Source organism: Vigna radiata, chromosome 2, assembly GCF_000741045.1.
Source record: "Vigna radiata var. radiata cultivar VC1973A chromosome 2, Vradiata_ver6, whole genome shotgun sequence".
Lineage (NCBI taxonomy): Eukaryota > Viridiplantae > Streptophyta > Magnoliopsida > Fabales > Fabaceae > Vigna > Vigna radiata.
The window spans coordinates 22378637-22402554 of record NC_028352.1 but is presented as its reverse complement, the minus strand read 5'-3'; the positions used below and the strand labels follow the sequence as shown (position 1 = coordinate 22402554).

General features: G+C 28.8%; 2 protein-coding genes across 4 annotated transcripts; both read right to left on the bottom strand.

The window, feature by feature from the left end:
- Positions 1-6173: 6173 nt before the first annotated feature.
- Positions 6174-16946, bottom strand: LOC106755630 (probable thimet oligopeptidase). 3 transcript variants are annotated; one of them, XM_014637817.2, is made up of 20 exons: positions 16713-16946; positions 16461-16582; positions 15271-15434; positions 14815-14905; positions 14458-14637; positions 13242-13322; positions 12495-12575; positions 11918-12010; positions 10944-11024; positions 10695-10857; positions 10396-10513; positions 10235-10307; positions 9406-9513; positions 8263-8360; positions 8117-8162; positions 7875-7971; positions 7006-7079; positions 6813-6917; positions 6538-6618; positions 6174-6350 (listed from the first exon to the last, which is right to left on the bottom strand). In XM_014637817.2, exons 1-20 carry the CDS (start codon positions 16867-16869, stop codon positions 6240-6242), a joined length of 2124 nt encoding a protein of 707 aa, XP_014493303.1. In that variant the 5' UTR covers positions 16870-16946; the 3' UTR covers positions 6174-6239. The 3 variants fall into 3 exon arrangements, with proteins under 3 accessions (XP_014493303.1, XP_022634548.1, XP_022634549.1); XM_022778827.1 differs by having other exon boundaries at positions 16461-16573; XM_022778828.1 differs by lacking the exons at positions 16461-16582; positions 16713-16946 and adding an exon at positions 16077-16427.
- A 2092-nt stretch (positions 16947-19038) lies between these two features.
- LOC106753386 lies at positions 19039-19221 on the bottom strand. Its single transcript, XM_014635188.2, has one exon. The coding sequence runs from the start codon at positions 19218-19220 to the stop codon at positions 19047-19049; it is 174 nt and encodes a 57-aa protein (XP_014490674.1). The 5' UTR covers position 19221; the 3' UTR covers positions 19039-19046.
- Positions 19222-23918: the final 4697 nt, after the last annotated feature.

The window sequence follows — 23918 nt, the reverse complement described above, 5'->3', positions numbered from 1 at the left end:
ACCTTAGTTCCCTTAATATAGCCTAAAACACCTTGATTTACCTAGCTTTTCCTTTAAGATCTTTCACAACAGAATTCTACTTCCTTTTAACACTCTACAATTCTCATTGCCTCTCATCCAATCTACTTTATTAGCTAACACCCACAGAATCAACATTTGAATATCACATAACAATTTACTCATACATGCACTTTATCAAACTTCAATTCAAAATAGCAATATTTCCCCCAAATCACTTCGAATTACACTCTTCAACAAAACTTCACAAATCATGCAACCAAAGATTTATCACAAAAGAAAAGAAATATAGCTCCCCTTACCTCTAAACGGAACGCCAAGCTCACGAAAACCCCAATTGCTCACTTACACCTCAAGAAAGACTAGGATTACCTACAAATCATAAATTTGTGGTAGGANNCAGAATTAGGGACCTAGACAGACTTGGAAATTACAAAGAAGAAGTATAATGCTCATGCAAATAAAAATCTGGTGCATGTCGCACATCCTTGAGATGCATGGAAAAGGGAGGACTACTTACCGGCGACGGAACAAGAAATTGACCGGTCGGATTTGAAGCCCACAACTTCGAGATTACCTAAGCGGTCTCTGATGGTGGAATAGATGGATCAATGGAGGATAAATCTAGAGAGATGGTGGAGAAAGTTTGAGAAACAAAACTTTAGAGAGAGATGGAAATTTTTGGATTCTTACAAAAATCCTTTAAACGAAAATAAGATTGAAATTAGACTTTCTTTTTCATCCAAACAGTAAGTAATGCAAAGAAAAATTCTATTTTCTTGAATAGAGGAAATAGTTCAATGAATAGATATTAATATACATTAAATTTTCACTTATTATTTATATTTATATTTATATACAGAGATTTTATTTATTTTTTAATTTAATTTTCAATATTATTCTTTAAATATATTTTTTAAAATTAAAACAATTATTTTAATAATTTTATATTTTAAGTAAATGTTTTCTTAAATTTAACCGTTTTTTCGTTTTGAGATTTTCTTAAACTTAATAATTTTTTAATTATAAAATTACTTATAAAATAAATAAAAAATATTTATATTTAATTTTAAAATTATAACGATAATAATTTATTATTATAAAAAATAATACTCACGTCAGTAATATCCCTAATTTAAATAATTCACTTTTTCTTATTATCGAATAAGTTTATAATAATTGAAAATACTTATAATGTAACAATGATATCGCTTTGAAGTTTGAATAGAAAATGGAAAGAATCTTGGGAAGTTCAGAATACATTACTAGAAAACGATCAACGTTAAAAATATACTCTTACCAACCAAAAGCGTGTTCAAAACACGACAAAAGAGTTAGGTTTAAGTCTGTTCGAGTAACCAATAAAACCTTTCCAATTTTGAAAATCTCAATTTCGAATTTTATTTTTACTCTTTTAAAATTCACATAATAATATTTTTATATGAAAAAATTTCAAGATATGCTTTCATAGGATATATAACTGGAATATTTTTTTTAGTTTGTTACTGACAATGTAAACATTTTACATAATTATCAAATTATAATTACATGTTTGATGAATCTGTTAGCATTTATCGGAATTGCTTAAAAAGTTACATATAATTTTTATTGATTGATAATACATAAATATGTATACACGATGTATAAATTAAACTTTAACTGTATCAACCTATAGAAAATAAATAAATGTTTTAAAATAATAAGATAGAGTATTATATTTTAAAATAATTTGATAATATAAAAAAAATTAAATTCATTTCATTATTTATAACAGTACTATTTTTTTAAAAATTTTTCTTTCAGTGTTTTTACTCTTTTCTATAATTTTTCTAATTCTTAAATAATCTATTTAATGTCTTAAAAACTTTTTTATTACAATTTGGTGATTCGTAGATATTTTTAAAAGTTCATTGCAATAGATGTAAAAGGAGTATGTTTTTAGAGCTTTGAATCTTCGATGTGAGATAAGGGAAGCTAGACGTTTGATATTTAATTTTAATTGTCTTGTAATTTTAGGAGTTGTATATGTCTTAACTTGATTGAGTACTAATTTATAATATTTATGTTATGTCGGTTTAATTAAATGTGTATGTTTTAGCATTGGATGATCTGATTCTGATGTGATGAAATTTGAATGTCAATGTTGTCATGAATTGTGTGATATGAAGTTGTATTGATGTTTGAAATTGAATGCAAAGTGTTTAAAGTAATGATTGATCAAATCTTTGAGTTTTAAGTCTAAGAAGGAGGTTTTAATGGGCGATTTTGAGAGATAGGTGTTGGCGTGAGGAAACAACTAGTCCAGGTCTGTTATGGAGTCATTTTAGGTGTTTTCTCATGATTTGTTGGGTTGTTTATGACTCTTTGATTATGATCGGTGGTTTTATGTATTGGTATTCTATGTGAAAGTAAAGTGACATTCATGGTTTCAAAGTTGTGAATATGAGTTCCAAGAAGAAACTTCTTGGTATTGATTTCAAGTATTATTAGTAGAATGTAGAGAGTTCAATATTCAAAGTTACTGTGACACTCCAATGGTCATTCATTCTCAGATAGAGAAGATTTACACATGTGGTGAGAGTAGTAGGGGGTCTTAGTCTAGATGCTTCCAGAATGGCCTAAGATGCGTTATAGACTAACATTGTGAGCATGGTAAGGTGAAACCTGTTGGCAATAGTTTTGCAAAGCAATAAAGGTCACCACAAGTGCACAACTCGTCATAGCTCAACATTCATTTTAAAGTCCAGTCCAAGTCTTGACATGTTTATGATGTTTTGATTTAATTGTTATATTTGAACTAGGTGTGATGCTTGAAATGTTAATGTATTATATGAATTGTTTTTGTATCTAGCTTACCCTTTTGTTTGTGTATTGTTTGTATGTTTGGGTGTTTCTTTTCTTAGCTATGATTATCTGGTGGATGTAAGCAGAGAGAACAACAAAGTATTTTTGGAGTAGATTCTAAAAGGAGAGACGTCTCCTGTTTAGTTTTCTATAAATGATGTATATAGTTTTGTTTAGCTATCTTGTAAATAAAATTTTAATTTATAATTATTGATAAATAATTCTAAATAACTTTATTATTCCTCTCATTATCGATTCTTCCTGTTTTATTAAATATGTTATGACTCTTATATAATTTTATACTATATTTTATGATGTTACATTAATAATTACATGATAAAATAAAAAATATAAAATTTGATATCAAAATGTATCAAAATAAAAAATGTAGGTGGAATCTTATTAAGGAGACCCTACAAATAGCTCGTAATCCAGTAGCGGATGTGGTTGCAAGTAAGTGAGAGATAATCATCTTCATTTGAGTAAGAAGTTATGTATATTTTGTTTACTTTTACTATTTATATAATATTTTGTTTACGTCGACTATTTATGAATTATTTTAATTTACTTATTTACAACTGCAATATATATATATATATATATATATATATATATATATATATATATATATAACCGTGTTAGGTTGAAAAAACTAAATTAGACCGTTTTAAAAATTTTGAACACTAAATTGAATTAAAAAAATTAAGGATATAAAATTAACTAACTGAACAAATACGAAAACCAAATTATTTATATTTTTTAAGAATTTAAATACAAAACTAAGTAATTTTATTAAAAAATAATAAAAATTACTTACAATAAAAGAATAAATTAATACATTACAAAATTAGTTACAATAATAAGTTAATAATAAATTAAAAAATAAATAAAAACATTATATTCATAAAAATAACAAATAATTGTCAAATCACATAATGTCAAGAGTCTTCCAACTTAAAAGGTTTTTTTGAGGAAAAAATGATATTTGAATTTAAAAACTAAAAATTTTTTGTTGTATTTAAGCCTTGAAAAAAATATAAAAAAGTTTAGGTTCTTGACCTGGCCCGTGAATCAGTGTTGGGCCCAGTCCATACGATGAAGGTTAAAACCCTCCCTACTGCTCATACTGAGAACCATCCACGATGAACGTCCGAAAGCAGTTGCAACGACGATCGATCTGGTTTACAGTGGTAGTCGAAGGAGATCGGCCGGTGCCGGTGGGTGGCGATTGAAGAGTCTGGCGGCTGAATCTAATGGCGATTAGAGATTCTGTTTTTGAACATTGTTTGAATTAGAAGAGTAGAAGTCAGAGTTTGCACATACATTTGGTTATTTTACTAATGCATGTTTTTTTTATTTGATTTGACACCACCGATTGTTAAATAGACAACTAGGGTTGATTCAGTTAGAAATTGGATTACCCTAAGGTTATTTTTATTTATAAAAATTAATCATGAAATTCTACTAATTTCTACAGTCTTTTTTTTTATACATTTAAGTAATTGAAAAATAAATTACCTGCAATGAATATTAAATATCTTGATTTTTTTGTATGATTATGACATTATATATTAAGAAAAAATGTATTTTATAATTTTTTTTGGCATGGACTTTTTTATAACTTAAATATAAATTTTAATGACATTTTTCATTTTAATAATCTTCATAACATTTAATTTTTAACTTCTATTATTTAAAAAAGAAAAGAAAAGTATATATACATAAGAGTCGGTTGTGCTTCCACTGGTAAATAATAATGGGAACTGGGATCTACATTCATAGAAAAATATGCCATTTTTCCCCAACGAAGCTGGTAATATTGATCATTTATTTGCATTGTCTTGTTCATTATAAGGAGTGGTTAGGTGTTACTTTCATCAGCTCCATTCATACTTAATTTTTTCTCTATAATATGTTCAGAAATCACTTTAGAATTTTAGCATTTAGTTTAGCTTTTAACCAAAAAAAAGAAAATCAGATTTTAACATTTTTTTCTATTTGATCTTGCTTTTTTTAATTACATTCTTTTAGTAGTTATATCAAAATGGTATATTATTAATTTCAATAAACCAATTAGCTTTTAAGTTTAACATTTAATTATTATATATTTTCTATTTCTTGTTTACTTTTTATATAAAAATGTTTAATTTTCTTCAAATTTCAAGTCTTCGATCATATAAACATTACGAAATAATGTAATACTTTTTATTCATACTTTCATTTAAAAAATTATTTATTCAGCTCAGACAATTTTAATGATCTTCCAATATTTCAACTAGTTAAATATTGTATCAAATCGTTTCTAAAATACATATTTTTATCATTTTAATTCTTTCTAATATTTTTATTTGTTTTCTTTATAATGTAGAATAATATTTAATGACTTCTATACAATTATATTTATTTTTAAAATCATTATCATAATAAATATAATTTTATCATCACAATTATTATGTAAAAACATTTCATTTACTATAATAATTTTAATATGATTATCATTAATTTTAATAAATGAAAAATCTCTCTAAATTTAAATTACCATTAATTTAATCCTTTTTCTCAGTAAAAATTCATTTTAGTATATTATAATACTCATTAATGTATAAAAAAAATCATTATAATACTTTTCAAAATTAATAGATTATTAAATATTCTTCTATATAATTTTTTAAAGATATTTTTTTTTCATATTTTCAAAATTAATAAATATTTTAGTTATTATAAAATTTTATTTGTATTATTGAATAATATTTTATATAATTTTATTCAATTATTATTCAATACTCCAATTTATAATTTATATAATTATCTTCTAAAAATTTGATGTTAAATGTTTAATACTATCTTGTCATTTTATAAAAATTAAATAATCAATATTGAAATAATATAAAAACATAGATATAGATATATACTCAATTACTGGATAAGGTCGAAAATAGGACAAAGTATCAAATTAGTACGAGGATGAAAAGAGATATGAATTTTTATTTTGGGAATGAAGATCTGGAAATCCCTGCAACCAATGTTTCGGCAGGTTTGCTATAAAAATATCCACAGAAAAGATTGATCGTCTTACATCTTTGAGGGAATAAATCTAGCTAAACATAACGTTATATATATGATATAAATTTCTCCCATCTATTTTGAAAAGCTATTTAGGGAACCAACTAAAATTATGTTTCTTTAATTTGGAGAAAAACTTTAAACAAATAAATTTACATTAATTTTTATATATATATATATATATATATATATATATATATATATATATATATATAATAAATAAAATATATTAATTTTTACAATAACCTATTAATTATCAATGAAAACCGATGCTTCAAAAAAAATTGCCAATATACAAATTCAGCCAATAAGCCTTACGAAACATAATTGAATTTGTTCTCAATGTAAGCTTGGATTGATGGTTCTCTTCCTAAAAAGTCTGATAAGACATCATTAGGATCTTTCATTCCGACCGTGGCCAAAACCTGCAAATGTTTTTAAATCAGTATGGATATAAAATTAGAACAAACTAATAAATTGCTGCATGCTACCGTTATCCCAAGAGCAAAAAATTAGTACATAATATTAGAAATGAAAATTTTATACGAATTTCATATAAATATAATGCTAAATTTTCGGCTCCCAAATCAGGACGTCTATGCCATGACTTACCTTGTTCCTGAATTGAATGCCGGCATGCTGGTTTGAAACATCGTTGCAGAACTTTGAGGCGAATATATCAGCAGCACAAACCTGAAACATTTTAGACTTCAGCTTTAATTTTTCAAATTCAATGATCGGGGAAGACTTTTTTTTTTTCGAGAAACACAATAAGGAAAGTGAGAAAACTATCCATGGATCACTGAAAATTAAAAGATGCTTGCAATGAAACATGATTATCACTATTTTTGACAAGGGTATCACACAATGTAATGAGTAATTCAAACCTCACTCCATATACGACTATAGCAAGCTGCCTCATAACCTATGACAGTAGAAGGAAAATATGACGCTGGATTGGTTCCTTCTGGTATGGGCAAGCCCAACATCTCCTGCAAAATGAATTTAAACAAAACTTCCTCTCACTCTTTTATCACAAAACATTAAACTTATAAATTATAAGTGATGTTAAATATTTACCATGGGATGAAGATGCTTGAATAATTCCTGCACGTCTATGTTATCCGTGGAATGTATGATTTGGTCAAAAAGACCTGATAACAAGCAGATCTTAAAGTTAAATAATGAGACGTACTGATAGAAAGTAGTCAAAAGTAACTAAACAGTCCACGCACAAATAGAGAGTAGTGCTTATAACATTTTACGTACTTATCTAATTTCACTTCTACTATTAACAAAAGCACATTGAGAATACATTCATGCCTATATACGTACACACACACACAATATATATACAGCTATTGACTGAGGTATGTTTGGTTTAGTTTTTAGTAGAATTGATTATGAAGGAAATTATGCTTAAAAATCAATTTATGCTTAGGAATGACATTTTAAAAGTGAGTATAAACGAATCGATTCTATATAGATAGTATAGTTACTTCTGAAGGATAAATATAGATGTTTTAAGAATAATAACCAAACATTAAATCATTTCTAACAACCAGAAACAATTCCATTTACTAGAAAGCTACAAATTGCCACTCCTGTAAAAATCAATTTCACTTGCTGTATAATTCATGATGAAGAATACTAACCAAAACTGAAATCATTGTTCACTTCAAAAATATATATTTTTTTATATAAATTAACAGACTCTAAATCGAAGCCCAGACGATAAGAATTACTCTCTACTTTGTAGAGGTCAAACCATTGTATATGACAATGTAATCTAACTAACTACCATTTAAGAGGAACTACAGATTACAGCTTAAATGACTCTCCATACCAGACTAATATAATGCAAATAAGCATCAAGTAAGATAAGTAAAAGTATAAGAAAATTTAGAAAATATAGAGGTAAACTGAAACAATGAAAATGTATAGCATACAGCATAGAATATCTTGCTTCAATTTAAGTGCAGAAAAAGAAGTTCTCCATCTTTTAATTGAATTGCATATGTCATCCTTCAGCGGTTTTGTAATATCCTGCAAGTGACAGTTAATATATGAATACTTCAAAAAAGTATTTAGTAGTCGTGTCAGATTGAGGTTACCTAAAAAATGACGATATATTAAGAAAAATTTAACCTAGTTTTAGAAGATTGTGGAGGGAACAATTAGTGTAACTCACCTGATGGAATCCCGAAATCAACTTGAGAGAATAGCTTTCATAACACCTACAAGTAGGAAGTTAGAATCTATGTTTGATTAATCTTTTTATAATGTTTATCCTAAATTTGAATTAGAACACCGATGGATATATATTAATTTTGTTACCAGTTTTCTAACAGTAGAGAAGGAATTTCCACAAAGTCTGGATCAACACACAATCCAGAAACTCTGGCAAACGATGCACGGTTACAAATTTGTTGAACCTAAAGTGGTTTCAAAAATAACATCAGAATAAAGGTGAAAGGAAAATAATGTCATGTGCAAACAAAACTACATTTAAACAAGTATTATGCCACACTTGCATGAAAATACTGCACAATTTATACCCAAATTCAAGCTATTACAGAATGAATCTTACTTAATAACTGAGGTAGAGCAATTAGTAATCATAAAAATTGAGTAGATCATAAAAAACAATACACCCAACTCTTTAAATCAAGGGCATAGAGCACAGCATGCAAAGATTAAAAATCCAATTTCACAGCAGTATGCCCATTCAGTGCATTGGTGAAATAACAGACCAAATAAGAAACCCCCAGGATTAAATAATCTGACAGGAACATCTGCAAGACCTATTCACTCCGGGCTACAAGTTCATTGATACAAAACAAAAACCAAAATAAGGCCCCAGTTTGGATTAGTTTCTAGCTTATGGAATCATTTAAATGTAAGCCTTACTGTTGAGACTATTCTAAGGCAAAGAATGATGTTTCATGAAGTTTGCAGCACCCTAAATAGCCAACTAACCCCAAACCCTTTCTTAATCACGACAACGCCTCCTTGCCACACAAATCTAACAAATCTTCAATTTCTATACCCTAATTCTCCCAAAAAATTACAACTGACATTTATAATTGATGCTTTCAACAATAATTCCACCCCAAACTCACTTCTTAGCTTGCAATTTTGTGCACATTTGCACATGTTCACCAAGTCTACTGGACTTCAAAAAGAAATGAGTTTGAAAGCGAGTTAACTCAATGTCTCTCCCTAGAATTGCCAACTCATTAGTCAGTGAGTTCAGTGTTTGATAACAATGCTTGTAACATATTTAAATATCATAAATAAAAGGAAAAGATGTATGTAAAATACTGCCAAAAGAATGTCAATTATAGACAACTTCCATTTATTTTTACCTTTCCCCCAAACCCAAGCTAGCAAATAGAAGAATTATAAGGCATATCATGATACATAAAAATATGGTTCTGATTACGAAATCATGTTTAATGGAAGCAAAAGCAAACATACCACGTGGCCAAACTCATGGAAAAGACTGACCACTTCAGAAAACCGCAATAATCCAGAACTACCATCAGCTTCCTTCTGACACTGAGATATTAGCAATGCAACTGGTATCTGAATAAACAAAAAAGGAACAAAATTTAAGAGAAAGAAGCTCATGATTTTTTGTTCATACAATTCCCAAGGTCCTAATTTTATTAATAAACAGCCATGCATGAAGAGCATGTTGGTCTCTTATTCTCCATACAGATTTAAACAAAACAAAAAATAGATACATCACGGCAAGCCATGCATCAAAGGTCTGAGGTCAAGACTGGAACTACAAGGCCCTTGTTTTTCTCTTGACAACAGCTCTTGATAGAGTTCTGATAGTATCCTTCCAGTTGGTAAAGTTTCTTATAGCAATGACACACTTCAAAGGTTTGGAAAGAAGAAAGATAAAGACCAGAATTGCAAGGTAATGTGATTCATGCTGTTCCCATGGTATATGTGAGTAAAGGTGGACAGATAGCATGAAATTTCATGGAGATTTATGGACCCCTGACATGTTATGAGATAGGGTTGTGTCTACAACACCTCTTTGGTGTTCCTTGCATGGTCTTTTTTTACTTTTAAGCAGGCCCTTCTATCTGATAGTTACGAAGTGTCAACTTCTTAAAAAAAAAACATATTAAACTGAATATAAGAACCGACACATGCACCAAAACAGAGATCGAAACTGTCCCTTACATGGATAAGAAAAGAAATTTCCAAAGCCTACCCAACTACTTAGGAAATGGTGCTCACAATCAGAATAATTATAAACTTTAACTTTAATTCACAAGAAAAAAAATACCTGTTTTGCCCCACTGATTGTTAATGCACTGTTCTGGAGAGCCAACACACAAGTATGACCATATTTTCCTTCCCTGTAATAATAAACAACATGAAACTGTGCCCACCTTTCACTGGCAAACAATTGATGTAGCAGAAGCACAAATAGTTAAAATGTCTGACCTTGCGAACAAATCAAGGTAGCAATAACCTAAGAGTTCGCTAGAACCCAAGTCCAGCACTGTAAAAACACGAACATCACAATGCCAAACATCTCCTGAAATCTCCTCAAACCTTAAGCCTGTGAGAAAAATGCAAGAATAAGTATCAATATACATTATATGACGAAGAAATCAATATTTAGAAAAGTAAAAAAAAATAATGATAAAATATGTTCAGCCCCAGTTAAGCAGTTTAACTGAGTTGACAAATCGTTGCTCGGGAACCACTCTTTATGAACGTTATGTAAGATATATAATTACCAAATAGATCTTGGACAATTTTGAAGATCCCAGATAGAACCACACTAATCGGAAAGTATTGCTTGATTTCTCCAAAATCCAAATCGTAGCTCTGTTCTTCAATCCGTTTTACATAATATAGTAGGTCCTCAATTCCAAATGGAAGCTCTCCTTCTTCTTTTTTCTGATGTCATAATGAAATCAGTAATGAAATCAGTAATGAGATAAATATAAATTAATGTAAAAAGCATACACCAAAAAAATGTAAACCTTCAAATCTTTCAACATATTAAGTTCTTTCGTGGCCAAGTCAGTTAAACTTGCTGATATGTCTTTCAGGAACTCAAACACCTGGATGAAATTCAGAAGAAAAATCCAGAATCAGATATCAGGATCACCGAAAGAGTTTAAAAAACAGTGCAAAATTAAATATAGTAATCTCTCAAATTACAAATTACACTCAGATTATGGCAAAGAAACAAGTTCAACTCTGATTACCATTTCCTTTTTTATTTTCCCAGTATCATCTAGCATGCTGCAGTTATTCCTTATTAGACTAGACTCAGCTAATAAAATTCACAAAACATTTATTTTAATTTTAAATTAGGGTTGTTCTGCACCTGCTGTCATCAAAGAGAAACCCAAATGTAGCATATTTACAATGAATTTCTAATTAATCTCATGTGTGTCATTATCTAAGACATCTTTTGTGTAAACTATAGAACTACACTAGAACTTTGAGATACTCATTTTTAAATATTTTAAGAAAACAACTCATTTTTATTGTACTTTTTTTATAATAATTACTGACTACTGATCCTTGCTGCCTCCAACATTATGCACAGAACAAGGGCTCAAATTGCTCTTAGTACCAAATAACATCTAACAACAACTATCTCAATAACATTCTTATGATTTTACTTTTCAGCATAATTGATGTGTTAAAACCTATTCATATAAGGAAATACCTGATAGAAGAGAAAAGCTTAGTATAGAGGTAGGAAGTATAAACAAGTGAGTAACCAGAGAAGCCTGGTTGCATGATACATTGCCCAGTTTTACTTTCCTTCTTTCAGAAACATTTATCTACTGTGAAAAACTCACAAAAAAAAAATAGTTTCAATGGAATGCTCTTCCACTTATATGCAAACCAACGAAAACTAATTCATGGAATAATCTAACTAGCTTTCTAGTGTTTCTAATAAAAAAAAAGATTATTGCATTCCCATGATGAGATTACCAACCTTTTTTGGAGTCTTTGCCATTCTAACATCGATGACATACTCTGCATAGCATGAAAAACCAAGTAAACGAGCATATTTGTGACGCTGCTGCACCTGAATCAACCCAATGAAATATCAACAAGAACAAACTTTAAAATGATTATACTAATAAACAAGTCTAGAAGTAACAAAATTAAGAACCATAGATAACAATATGAAAGATGTCTTACAAACCTACAATTTATATTTGTCATAATTTGATAGTCTCATACAAATTTAAAACTGAACTATATCCATTCAAATCCAATACGTACCACTGTCTTAATAGTCACTACTATTTATTGGTAAAGTTGCTCACATTAGCAATATAAAACTTCAAAATTACATAGGAAACATACTTTTTCTACAAAACTTTTTGTTAATAAAAACAAAATAACCAGAGGTTTAATGCATGTCAAATTATCAGTGACCTGTAACACACTCCAATCACAAAATAATTTACAATTTACGCCTCTGAATTTGGATAGAAGTATTTGATAGAAAATAAATAAGTGGAATCCTTACTCCTCAATGAGTAATGCCAATGAATGAAAATTACCAGGCTTTCCAAGACAGAAATGTTGGTTTCCCCACACCGCTTCCCATATGCCCCTGCTACCATCTGCCTAGTAGTTCCAACCTTCATGTGCTCAATATAGAATTATAGACCTCGTCAGTATATTTCCCCAAATAAATAAAAATAAACACAAAGATCTACCAAGTTAAAGGAGAAAATACAACATTCTATAGAAATACTAAGATGGTCTAATGTTACAATGTTAGTGTTTTAGCAAAGATGTTCTGAGGTTGTGCTTATGTCTATTGAAATATTCAAATGATCTAACAGCAAAAAAAAAATCGTGTACTAAATCCCTGTACTGTTTAGCTACTGTCTTTTTGTGTCACATTAAGCAACAATTTCAATTAATTAATTTGCCAACCAAATAATGTATTAAAAAAGGAAAACTCAGTGTGAACTATCAATAAAAATAAAAAAACAAGTCGCTGAGGGAAAAAAAAAAAAAGCCTGTAGTCCTTTGTAAAAAGATGTTTAACGCAAAGGGAAGGACGTATACTAGCTTCTTCGTCTGGATGTTTCCCGAATCAAACTCACACGGAAAGCATTAGTCAAATAGTCATTCCTCTAATTTTAAACTTTTACGGATACAAGAACCCGTTTTATTAAACCATATACAAAACTTTTCTGCTTCTTCTCACTAGTAGTTTACATGTAGCGCAAGAGTCAATTTAATATCAATTATTTAGCAAAAAGTATTTAGTTACTGTTTACGTCCATTCCCCATACCTTGCAAAATTGAAGAACAGCTGCAACGTGATGACTTCTCAGGGAAATTTTAAATTTCCCATTTTCCGATTTCTCTAAATCCTGTGGAGAAATGCATTTAATTCAATAATATTACAACCAGAAAAAAAAATAGCAATTGAAGCCGATGCAAAAGCAGAAACAAGTCTCCATAATGCATGATCGCTTGATTAGAGTTAAATTAGATATCTGCATCACACTCGTCTGGAAGAAATATTTAATCAATCTGTGTAAGACATGGAGAGCGAACTAGTGCATTGCGTTATGCATAACCTTAAATAGTGCAGTCACTTAAATATCGTCTTATCTTACAATTTATGTTACTGATATTTCTTTTATACTCTCTTTTTTCAACCTCCGAAAATGGTTCCTTTCAATTCTTCTTTGTTAAGTCGAAAGATCCATACTTCAGAGCTGAATTTTGGATTTTAAATTCACTGTGGAGAGAATCGTTTTCAAAAGGAGATGGAGGGTATCATATTTTGTGGATGTATAATAAGTAAAAACTAAAAATATCACTGTTTACTTAGGAGTAGAAATAGAGTGGAAGTAAATGGAGATCAAATTATTATTGACCTATTTCCGCTGTGGGAAGGAAAGGAAAGGGGGCTGGTTTAGAGATATGCAAACACATCCTTGTAAGTAGAAAACTAAAGGCTCCATGACCCCACCGTTTTTAAATAGGACTCCCAAACCTACATGTGAGTGATATGATTGTCCCTTTCCTTTAGTTGTCCTATTTTGTCCCAATTACAGAAAGTGGAAAGTAGTGTGGTGTTTTAGGATTGAATAGTTCACTGAAGACTGAAGAGCAGCCATTCCAAGTCCAATCACAAATAGTGTTCAACTTAGAAAGACAATTAATACGAAATTTATGGATGAGGAAATAATAGAAGACAGAGGATTAAGAACAATTTAATTTGTCACAGATTTCAAAGCACATAATGCATGAGAGTATTAAAAGTTGACTTTGGGGAAGATGCAAAAAGGGAAAGGAAAAATTTCAGAAACATGCCTTCACCATTTAAGTGGATTGGTGAAAAAACACAACAACAACAACAACCAAGCCTTTTCTCATGAGGTGGAACTGGCTAATTGGATCAAATGAAGTCATAAGGTACTGTAGTAAATCATATCTATAGACAATTTATGAACCTCTAAATCCTTATTGATTGAAGGAAGAATAGTCATACTAAACCTTGAGAAACTCCGGAGGTAATCCAACTAACTCTGATTCACTGAAGAGGAAAATCTTCGTATCGTCATTGAGATTTTGGATATATTTAATGCTTAACTCGTCAATCTGAGCTCTTATACGCTGCAGTTCTTCTCTTTTGCTTGCAGTGAGGTTCAGTCCATTTCGCTCAAAGTCTCTCACCTGTCACTGATTGGGAAAAAATCAAATATGGATTTCATACATTCAAGGAAAAGTATAATAGGACACAGTGCAATCCTACATTCACCTTGTTCATGCTATTACTTTCAAAGAAAATCTTGTATAAAATAAATAAATAAATAAAGCTAGACTGCATTCAAACAACTCCTTGGCTCTTACCAGAGTTTGAACAAAGCGCCTGGCTTCAGCATTTGTCTTCTCGCCCCTTACTGCAAAAGCTTTAATGACAAGGTAGACATCTTCACGTTTGCTGATCCACTTGCATGAACAACAGATATTCAGTTTCATAATTTATGAGATGAAAAGGCATTTGATCTGGAAAAGTCAACCTAATAATATCCATGAAACAATTTTTGGCAGGTGGTGCAAAAAAATTCATAAAACCGACTAAGCCATGCACGCAGCTTAAAGTGTAGTGTGAACTTATCCTCACTCTCCTCATAATTAGATTTCAGTAAAATCTGAAACCACTGACAATAGGCAAGACTTCATCCTTGCCAAATCCATCCTATATTCCTCGATTGGTAGGGCATTTCTGCCCCATCAAAAACTCACGTCCAGCACTTCGTAGAGATCATAAATAGTGTAAGAAACTACAAATTAATGTTAGCAAACCTGCACGCATCAAAATGATCATCTATTCTTCGCTCTGCTTCTGCACTTGCCTTGCGTACATCCTCCCGTGTAGATACCATTTTCTGAAACACACAAGACTGAACCAGTGGAAATTGCTGCGCTTGCAGTTCTGCCAGAGGTTCTATAACATTTGCATATGTAACCTGCAGTAATTGTCAACACAAAACAATAACTGAAAATGAGTAAATGCATATCATATAAAAATATAATTTGACAAAAAAAAAAAAAAAAGAGAGTGAAAATGTAACCAGAAAAATGTAAACGTTATCACTTTACCCCCATAAAAGAATTCAAAATAAATGTCTTTTTTATCACTTTAGCTATGAACTTAGCTACTTATTGTCACTATAGTCCTTAAAACTATATTAACATGGTCACTTAAATCGCATGAATTTTCGAAACTTAAACTAAAGTCAGTGACAAATTAAACTTGTAAAAACCCTTTTTTAATTTTATTATTTTCAAGGACTGAAGTGACAATATCTCATATTTCGGATAACCAAATTGAATATTTACCCAGTAATATTATTACCAAAGTCACACATCTATTTAATAGTTGGTTCAAACATGATTGCACTTCCAGAGGCTTATTTGGAATTTCACTGGTTTCATGACTTGTTCTGCAGCAGTGCAGTATAATTTCCTACTTCCAGTTTAGGCACTAAAAGCGTATTCTACAAAAATAATGATGCAGCTTAACATTAATCTGATTGAAAAATTTGATAACGAACAAAATGCTACTACATCTCAAAGACGATGTCTCGGGTGAAAGAAAGAATACCGACGTTAAGTAACGAATGGGACGACATCTTTAACTAATAATCCAGTAAATCATTGAGATTCGACATAATTGTTAGAATGCGGAAGAGTGAGAAGTTGGAACAGAGATAAAAGCAACAACCGCTTTCCTTAACGCAGAGATAAAAGCAACAGAGAGAGAAAAGAGAAAAGTTAAAGTTCTGTATAGTAATCTGCATTGAAAACTCAAAAAACTGAAAGTGTACAGGTGTGTAGTTATATAGGATGAAAGTGGAAGCTGTCAAACCCTATTAACTATACAGCTGTTTAAACAGAAAGAAAATATATCTGACTTATAATATCTAATAATAATTAGATAGCAAACAGTGAGATCAGTATTCAGTACAGTATGTAGATCGAACCGACAGTACCTTGTCGAGAGGCACCGACGCTACAGAATTATGGACCTTCTTCGAGTTGGCAATGATTTGTTCAGCTAACTTAAGAATCTCAGGCGCAGATAGGTTAACACGCACCTTAGAACCTGCAAGATCTACAAGTTTCCACTAATGGCTTCAGTTAAACGATTTTAAAATTTAACAAGTTATTGACTGAGCACACGTTTCAGGTCGCTGAAAAGCGTAGAGTAAGAGAAAAATGAAGTGTTCGGGAAGAAGAAATACCTTTCTTCTTTGCATTTTTTTCCTTGTGGTGCTTTAATGCAGCGATGGCGAGATTCGCCGCAATCGCGAGCACCGCAGCACCTCCGGTGAAAACGAGGAGGCTTCCACCTTTCTTCTCTTTGAGCATTTTCGCACGCTTTCCTTCACTTTCCGTCATTTTCTCTGCTCTTTTTGTCTTTTCTCTTTCTCCCTTGACGAGCGCCAGGGAACGTTTTGTTTTGGGCGGAAAATGAGATGACGCAATTGAAATTTGACGTGAATTTCGAAACTCAAAATATGAAAGGAAAAAAATTATTATTATTATTATTTTCGAATTTATAATTAACTCTGCACACACATTCTGTGACAATGTGACATAGTGTCGTTTCAACATTTTTTTAATAGTGAATTAATAAATAAACTAAAACGGTATAATTTAAATAATAAGATTGCGATGAAAATTGAAAAACCTCACAAATATAATGACAGAAAAGCCAAAATACAATTAATGAGGTAGAAAAAAAAAAGAGGTTTTCTCTTGTTTGGATAGAACGATCTTTCTATTATAAGGATTTCTATAACTTACTGGATTATATCTGAAAAGGAATTTGTTAGTAAACATTTGAAAAATAGTTACAAGTTCAAATTAACTTTTAGAAAAAAAAAAAGGTTAGAATTCTTTTTATCTTCTATTTTGGTTGAAAATTTCAACTAAAACTCAAATTTTGATTTGATGTAATTAAATCTTCTAATTTTTAAATAATTATATTTTTTGTTAAATTGATATTATCATTACTTTGACATTATTAATTCATAGTTTTTGACTTTTTTTTTTATTTTCTTTTATCACGTGTTATTGTCATGTCACATAATCTATATTATTATATAATAATATCTTATATTTAATTTAGTTCTTTTAGTTAATTAAGTTTATTTTTTTTAAATTATTCCTATTAAAAAAGTATTTAAATTTAATTTATATATATATATATATAATATAACTAGGTTTAATTTGTAATTTAGTTTCATTTTGAATATTTTTTAAATTTAAAATAAAAGAATTAAATTAAATATTGTATATTGCACAATAGTGACATGTTACGTGATAAATGAATTACAAAAGAAATTAATAATATTACGAATCGATACTTGACCATATACAGATAGAACTTAATGTTAATATAACGAAAATAACTTGACTAAATTATTTTTATAAACTGAAAAACTTCTTTACACCAAATAAGAACTAAAAGATTTCTCTGCTCCAAATAACAATTAGGAGTGTGATTGAAATTCTTTGAGATGAATTAGAGGGAAAAAAAGGATTTTAGTCTTAAAAATATAAGTGATTTTACTTCTCCTTTTTTTACTATAGGCTCCTTTGTTTTTATCGGTGCGTTTTTATATCGTATTAATTTTTATCTTTCATCTAAATCAACAATATTTTCGTTTATAATTATATAATTGTCATTTAAACAGGAAATACTAGTTAAATAAAAATGATAATAAATAATTTATTTTTGAAAAGTTATTTTTAAGATTCTTAAAATAATCATAAAGCGTTCATAATTTAATTGATAAATTGCATTTAAAAAACCACTACAGTATTATTCATAGATATTGAGATTATCTGTAAAGGTGTTTTGTGTTGTTTTAAAGAGATTGTTGGGTAGAATGAATCAAAATTAATGGTAGGTTTGAGTCAGTGTCATCTATTATTTTAATTCATATGAAATGATTGAGTTCAATTTTTTTTTGTAAGAAAATATTCTTTATCCCTTTAAATATGGAAATTGCACTTGGTAAATATTATGATATCAAATAATGCCTTTTATATAATTTTAACACGTAACACTTCTAATATGAAAAATGAGTAAAATAATTATTATTTGTTTGTCTTAAAATGAGATATCAAGGATTAAAAATAGTACTTTTAAATTTTGAATAATTCAAATCAAATGAAAATAAAAGTTTTCACAATTTTAAATCAAAAAATATATTCATTTTATAAATACTATAAATAGTAGTTTTAAATTACAAATGAAAAAATGAAGTTCTTATCATAATAATAATATTTGTACAATATTTTGTGAATGAGTAATTAAAGATAAATTGTTTTATTCATTTTCTTATTACATATAATGAAATCTTTAACAAGACCAGGATCATCGTCCATTGTGTTGTAACAAGGAAAAATCTTAAAAGAAACAAAAATCAGATAACTTAAATCTTCAACATAAAAAATAAATAAATAAATAATTTAATTGAACAAGTTATACCGAGTCAAACTCGAATGAATTACATGTTTTAATTTGAACAAGTCACCAAACTTCTGAAACAATAAATGTTTTTTTTTTATGTCTTGGTTGTTTTTTTGCGGAGTTCTTTCACCCATTTAAAGTTCATCACGGTCTTTCCAAATTTGCTCTTACCTGACTCGTCCTTGCTCTTCTTCTTGTCTTTCTCTAATGTCGGGGATGGGTCTGGGTTGTTGTCCCATTGATCAGCCCACGACATACCAGAATCCATATTTTCGATGTCAAATTTCTGATGAGAGAAGAACACGAACATGCATTCAGGAACATTTTATACTTATTATTGTCTTGTAAATCTTATGCCACGTGGATCTTCTTCTTTCCAATGAATTCATGTGTATTTTTGGTATCAAGACAATTTAGGTGAGTCATTCTATTTTAGACACAATATATCTAAATTTAAATTAGTTATTTAAATATCTATTATCATTCTAACAATGTTATTTTCAAAGTTAAGATCCGTAACTATAAAAAGAAAAAAATATTATTTTATTTTTCTACTTAAAATTATATATATAAGTAAAAACTATGTTATTATGTTATTATATTATTAAACTTTATATTTGTTATTTTTATCTGTGATCGATAAATTTTCTCAAAATATATTAATGGGAATATATTTAAGAACATTTCCAATTTAGTATTATTTCTTCTAATGAGGAAATATATCCATATGTTATTTTTTTTTGTTGTTGATAATTTTTTATTCATGTGTACTAAACTTGGTATTTAAACTTAAAGATAGATCAACAACATATATATGTCGTTCAATAAAAAAATTTAATCCTCACATGAAACGTTTATATAAACTAGCTAAGACTTTAGATTATTAGAAGTTCATAAAGATTGTAACATGAAAAAAATTCTCATTAAATAAGACTATAGTCTTGGTATTTTAAATATAGTACTGTTTTAGATATATTTTTCCCAAACATCAAAATAATATTTTATTAGGGTCAAAGCTATAATATTATTTTCGCGTTATAATACTTTTATTTTTAGTACAAATGTATTGTTGTTAGGTTCTTCCATCACGTTATTTGAAATTACGTTAGGGTTTCTACGACTTTTTAAACTTTTTTATCCAAATTTTGTTCTATAAATTTTATTACACGTTATTATCAACTTGTAATTGAAAAATAAGGTTGCCTAAAAAATAGATCTCGATAAATTTCAAAAAACTGTCTTAAAAATTTGTCTTACGTTTATAGGAAATTATCTAATAATTTTATAAAACTCCCATTTTATTACTCGATCAAAATAGAACATAGAAATTAACAACTACTTCAATCTTTCGTATATTAAATTAAATATCCACACATCTTAGAAAAAGAAAAGTTAAAAGTCAGAGATAAATATATCTTTTAGTCTCTTTGATACATAATTCCAAAAAGGGTCTTTTTCTGTGATGAATAGTGTAAAAACATATTAAAATTTACGGCATTTTTGTTGTGATGAATAGTGTAAAACATATTAAAATTTACGGCAACATTATGAATTTGAGTCTGATTAAGTTTTAAAAAGAATTATAGATGTTTACATGAGTCAAAATTCAATTCATTTCGTTAGGAATTCAACTTATCTTATTGTATTTGTGGTAAATTGTGTTGATATCAACTCATTTATAAATTTTAAACTATATTAAAAAATAAAACTTTAAATTTAAACCATTTTATGTAATGAATTTATCTATATTTAAGATTAAAACATTATAGATCCATAAGCGATAACAATTATTTAATGTTAAATAGTAATTTGTTTTATATTTTTGAGTTTTTTCATTACACATAGAGTTTAATTTGATCATGTTATATATTTTTATTATATTTAGAATTTAACATCATTTTTTATTGATCAATAGTCATTGTTTTATTAGATTTGTTCAGAGTGGTTTTCAACTTTTTTCAACGTTTAAAGTAATAATAATTTTTGTAATTTTTATTCAATTCATTCATTTTCCTAATGACATTTAAATTGCTAAAGAACAAAGTATTTATGTCAGTTATCAATGAATGATGTGACCTATTTTTTTTCTGACAATGTTGCCCACCTCGTTTGAATGTTGAAAAAAAGTTGATGACGATTTTAAATAAAACCCACGAAAATAATAACCAGGTATTAAACATATTTTCGATTATATATATATATATATATATATATATATATATATATATGATTGTATGTAGAGTTTAATATAATTTTCGATTCTCTTTATAATGATTTTTTTCATAGATTTTAATTAGAAAAAAATGTTATTTTTTGACTGAACAAAACAAAAATTATAATTAAGTGAATTAATTAGTAAACTTGTTTAAATCACAATTTTGTGATAGTAGTCAGAGTTTAGTTTTTTTAACTTACTAATAAATGAAACGGATTGGATTAACTTGTTAAATAGTTAATCCATAATAAATCGTATTGAATGATCTGTTTAGACCACAGGAATCTTATACTGTATAACATTAGAAAATTTCAATACTTATGTGCGTTTAACATTTACTTTCTACTTCAAATGGAAAATTAATAAAGTTTTTATGCATAATTGTGTCTTGGCCGTATGAATTGATTCTGGATATTGATGAATTAGTTTGATGGATTTTGTGATCTCAATTAAAATGTCTATAAATTTGTGATATGGAAGTGATTTTTGATGGTTGAATTATCTAAATATATTATTTTTGAACTAAAAAACGTTCAAGAGTTGAAAGAAATTGCTTGAAAAAAAAGTATGAAATATATTAGTTAGAGATGACGTAATAATTTATCAAAAAAAAAAACTTGATGAGAAAATACAATAACTTTATAAAGTAATAAGAGTTATAACAAGTACAAGAAGACTTAGGTTTAGAGTCTGTTCACATGAGAGTAAGTTACTGTAGTCGAGTATTAGCGAGTGATGAATTACGCATATTACCGTGTTTACTTTGACTGAATTGAAAGCGATGATTTGAAGCGATCAGTGAGATTGTTACATCACTCGCATGTATGAAAAGATTTGGAGGTAAAAACGTCCCAATATCTGAAATGCCCCTATTCATAAAATAAATTTGCAGTTTTATATAATAAATTAAAACTGTAGATATTTGTCTGAGTTTCTTTGGTGGCCCTAAACAGTGGAGATTCCTCCCTTCACCCATAGCATTGCACACAAAAAAAAATGCTTGCACCATTGACAACACACTGAATGGTTTGTTTGTGTAATGTTTGCAGGCACCGTGGTGTATGAAGAAGCTCACGTTGGTGGTAGATGAAGAAAGGAGGTGATTGATGATATGAAAACAGTGGAGAAGAGGATGAAGGAGGTTACTGGAATGCTGTATTCGGTTACAACAGTACGCGTAACCGGTTACAGCGCCTGGAAGAAAAACAAGGAGAGGTGTATTCGGTTACACCATCCGCGTAACCGTTTACAGCGCCTAGAAGAAAATCAACCAAAGGTGTATTCGGTTACACCACCATTGTATCCGGTTACAGCGACTGAAAAAGGAGCTTTGACGGCCATGATGCAGCGTTCCATGATAATGTCCACGGCGCAGCGTTGGGATGGAAGGCTGAAGGTGGAGGATGCAGCGACCATGATGAAAGTGGTTGAAGCAGTCGATGATGCTGTCGTTGATGATGGAGAATGCTTCGTCGAAGATCACATGGACAGGGTGTTGGTGATGATGGAGGATGCATAGTCGATGATGAAGAAAAAGAAGGTGTCCGTCATGGTTGAGGATGAGCGATGATCCTTGAAGCATTCGAGCAGTGTTCGAAGGTGGAGGTCTTCAAGTGGAGGTCGTCGGAGTCTTCCGGCTGATGCTAAATGACACTTTAGAGGTTGAATGTAGAAGTCTTCCGGCTGATGCTAAAACCAAATATGGTGTGAAATCTTAAAGTGGAGGTCGTCGGAGTTCAAATACCAAAAATAGATGCAAGGGCTGCAGAAGTTATAGTTTGGTTCTAATCTATATACCTTTCGTTTTAGTAGTTCTGTTTTTATTTTACTTTATGCAACGTATGTGTATTTTGTGATTTTTTTTTCTTTTATCGTTAGTCAAACGTAGACTTTTCTTGCATAGCTTAGTTTACTGATATTAGTATGTTTTATATTATGTAACTATTATTTTGGCATAAAATATAAAAAGGACAAAATTAAAAATTACAAAAAAATAGATTTCATAGTTTTTATTGTTTATTTTATTTTATTATTTTATTTAATAACTAAATGAACCCTTATTTCATTTTAAACAATTATTTATATATATATATATATGATGAAAATTACATAAAAAGGACAAAAAAAATTATAAATATATAAAAATGATAAAATTAAAAGTTTAAAAAATGATTTTCGAGTATTTAATAATTATTTTCAATTTTTTACTCTTAATAAACATTTTTACAATCAAATATAACATTAACAAATATCATTTTATATTACTTTAATATTTAAGGGCATTTTAGTAATTTTCAATTTTTATCAATTAAACAAATTTTTTAAAACTGTCACATCAATCAAATCCTACACTAATTCTCACAAATTTCATATCCAAATCCACGCTCAATCACCTTCAAATCCACTCAAATAAAGACACAAAAAAATTACCCTAAATCTTCTCAAATCCACTCAATCACTCTCTCCCAATTACTCCCAAATAAACACACCCTTAAAAAAATTAAACTTAATAATATATATATATATATATATATATATATATATTATATTTCGGAAATAGAGTATAAAATATATATCTGTTTTAGAATGAGATATATTGATGATTTATTAAGCTAACGATGTATTAAACTTTCACCACAGCACTAAAATTATAGAGTTAATGAAAGTAAATGATATATAATATATATATATATATATATATATATATATATATATATATATATATATATAATCTTAATCATATTAAATCTT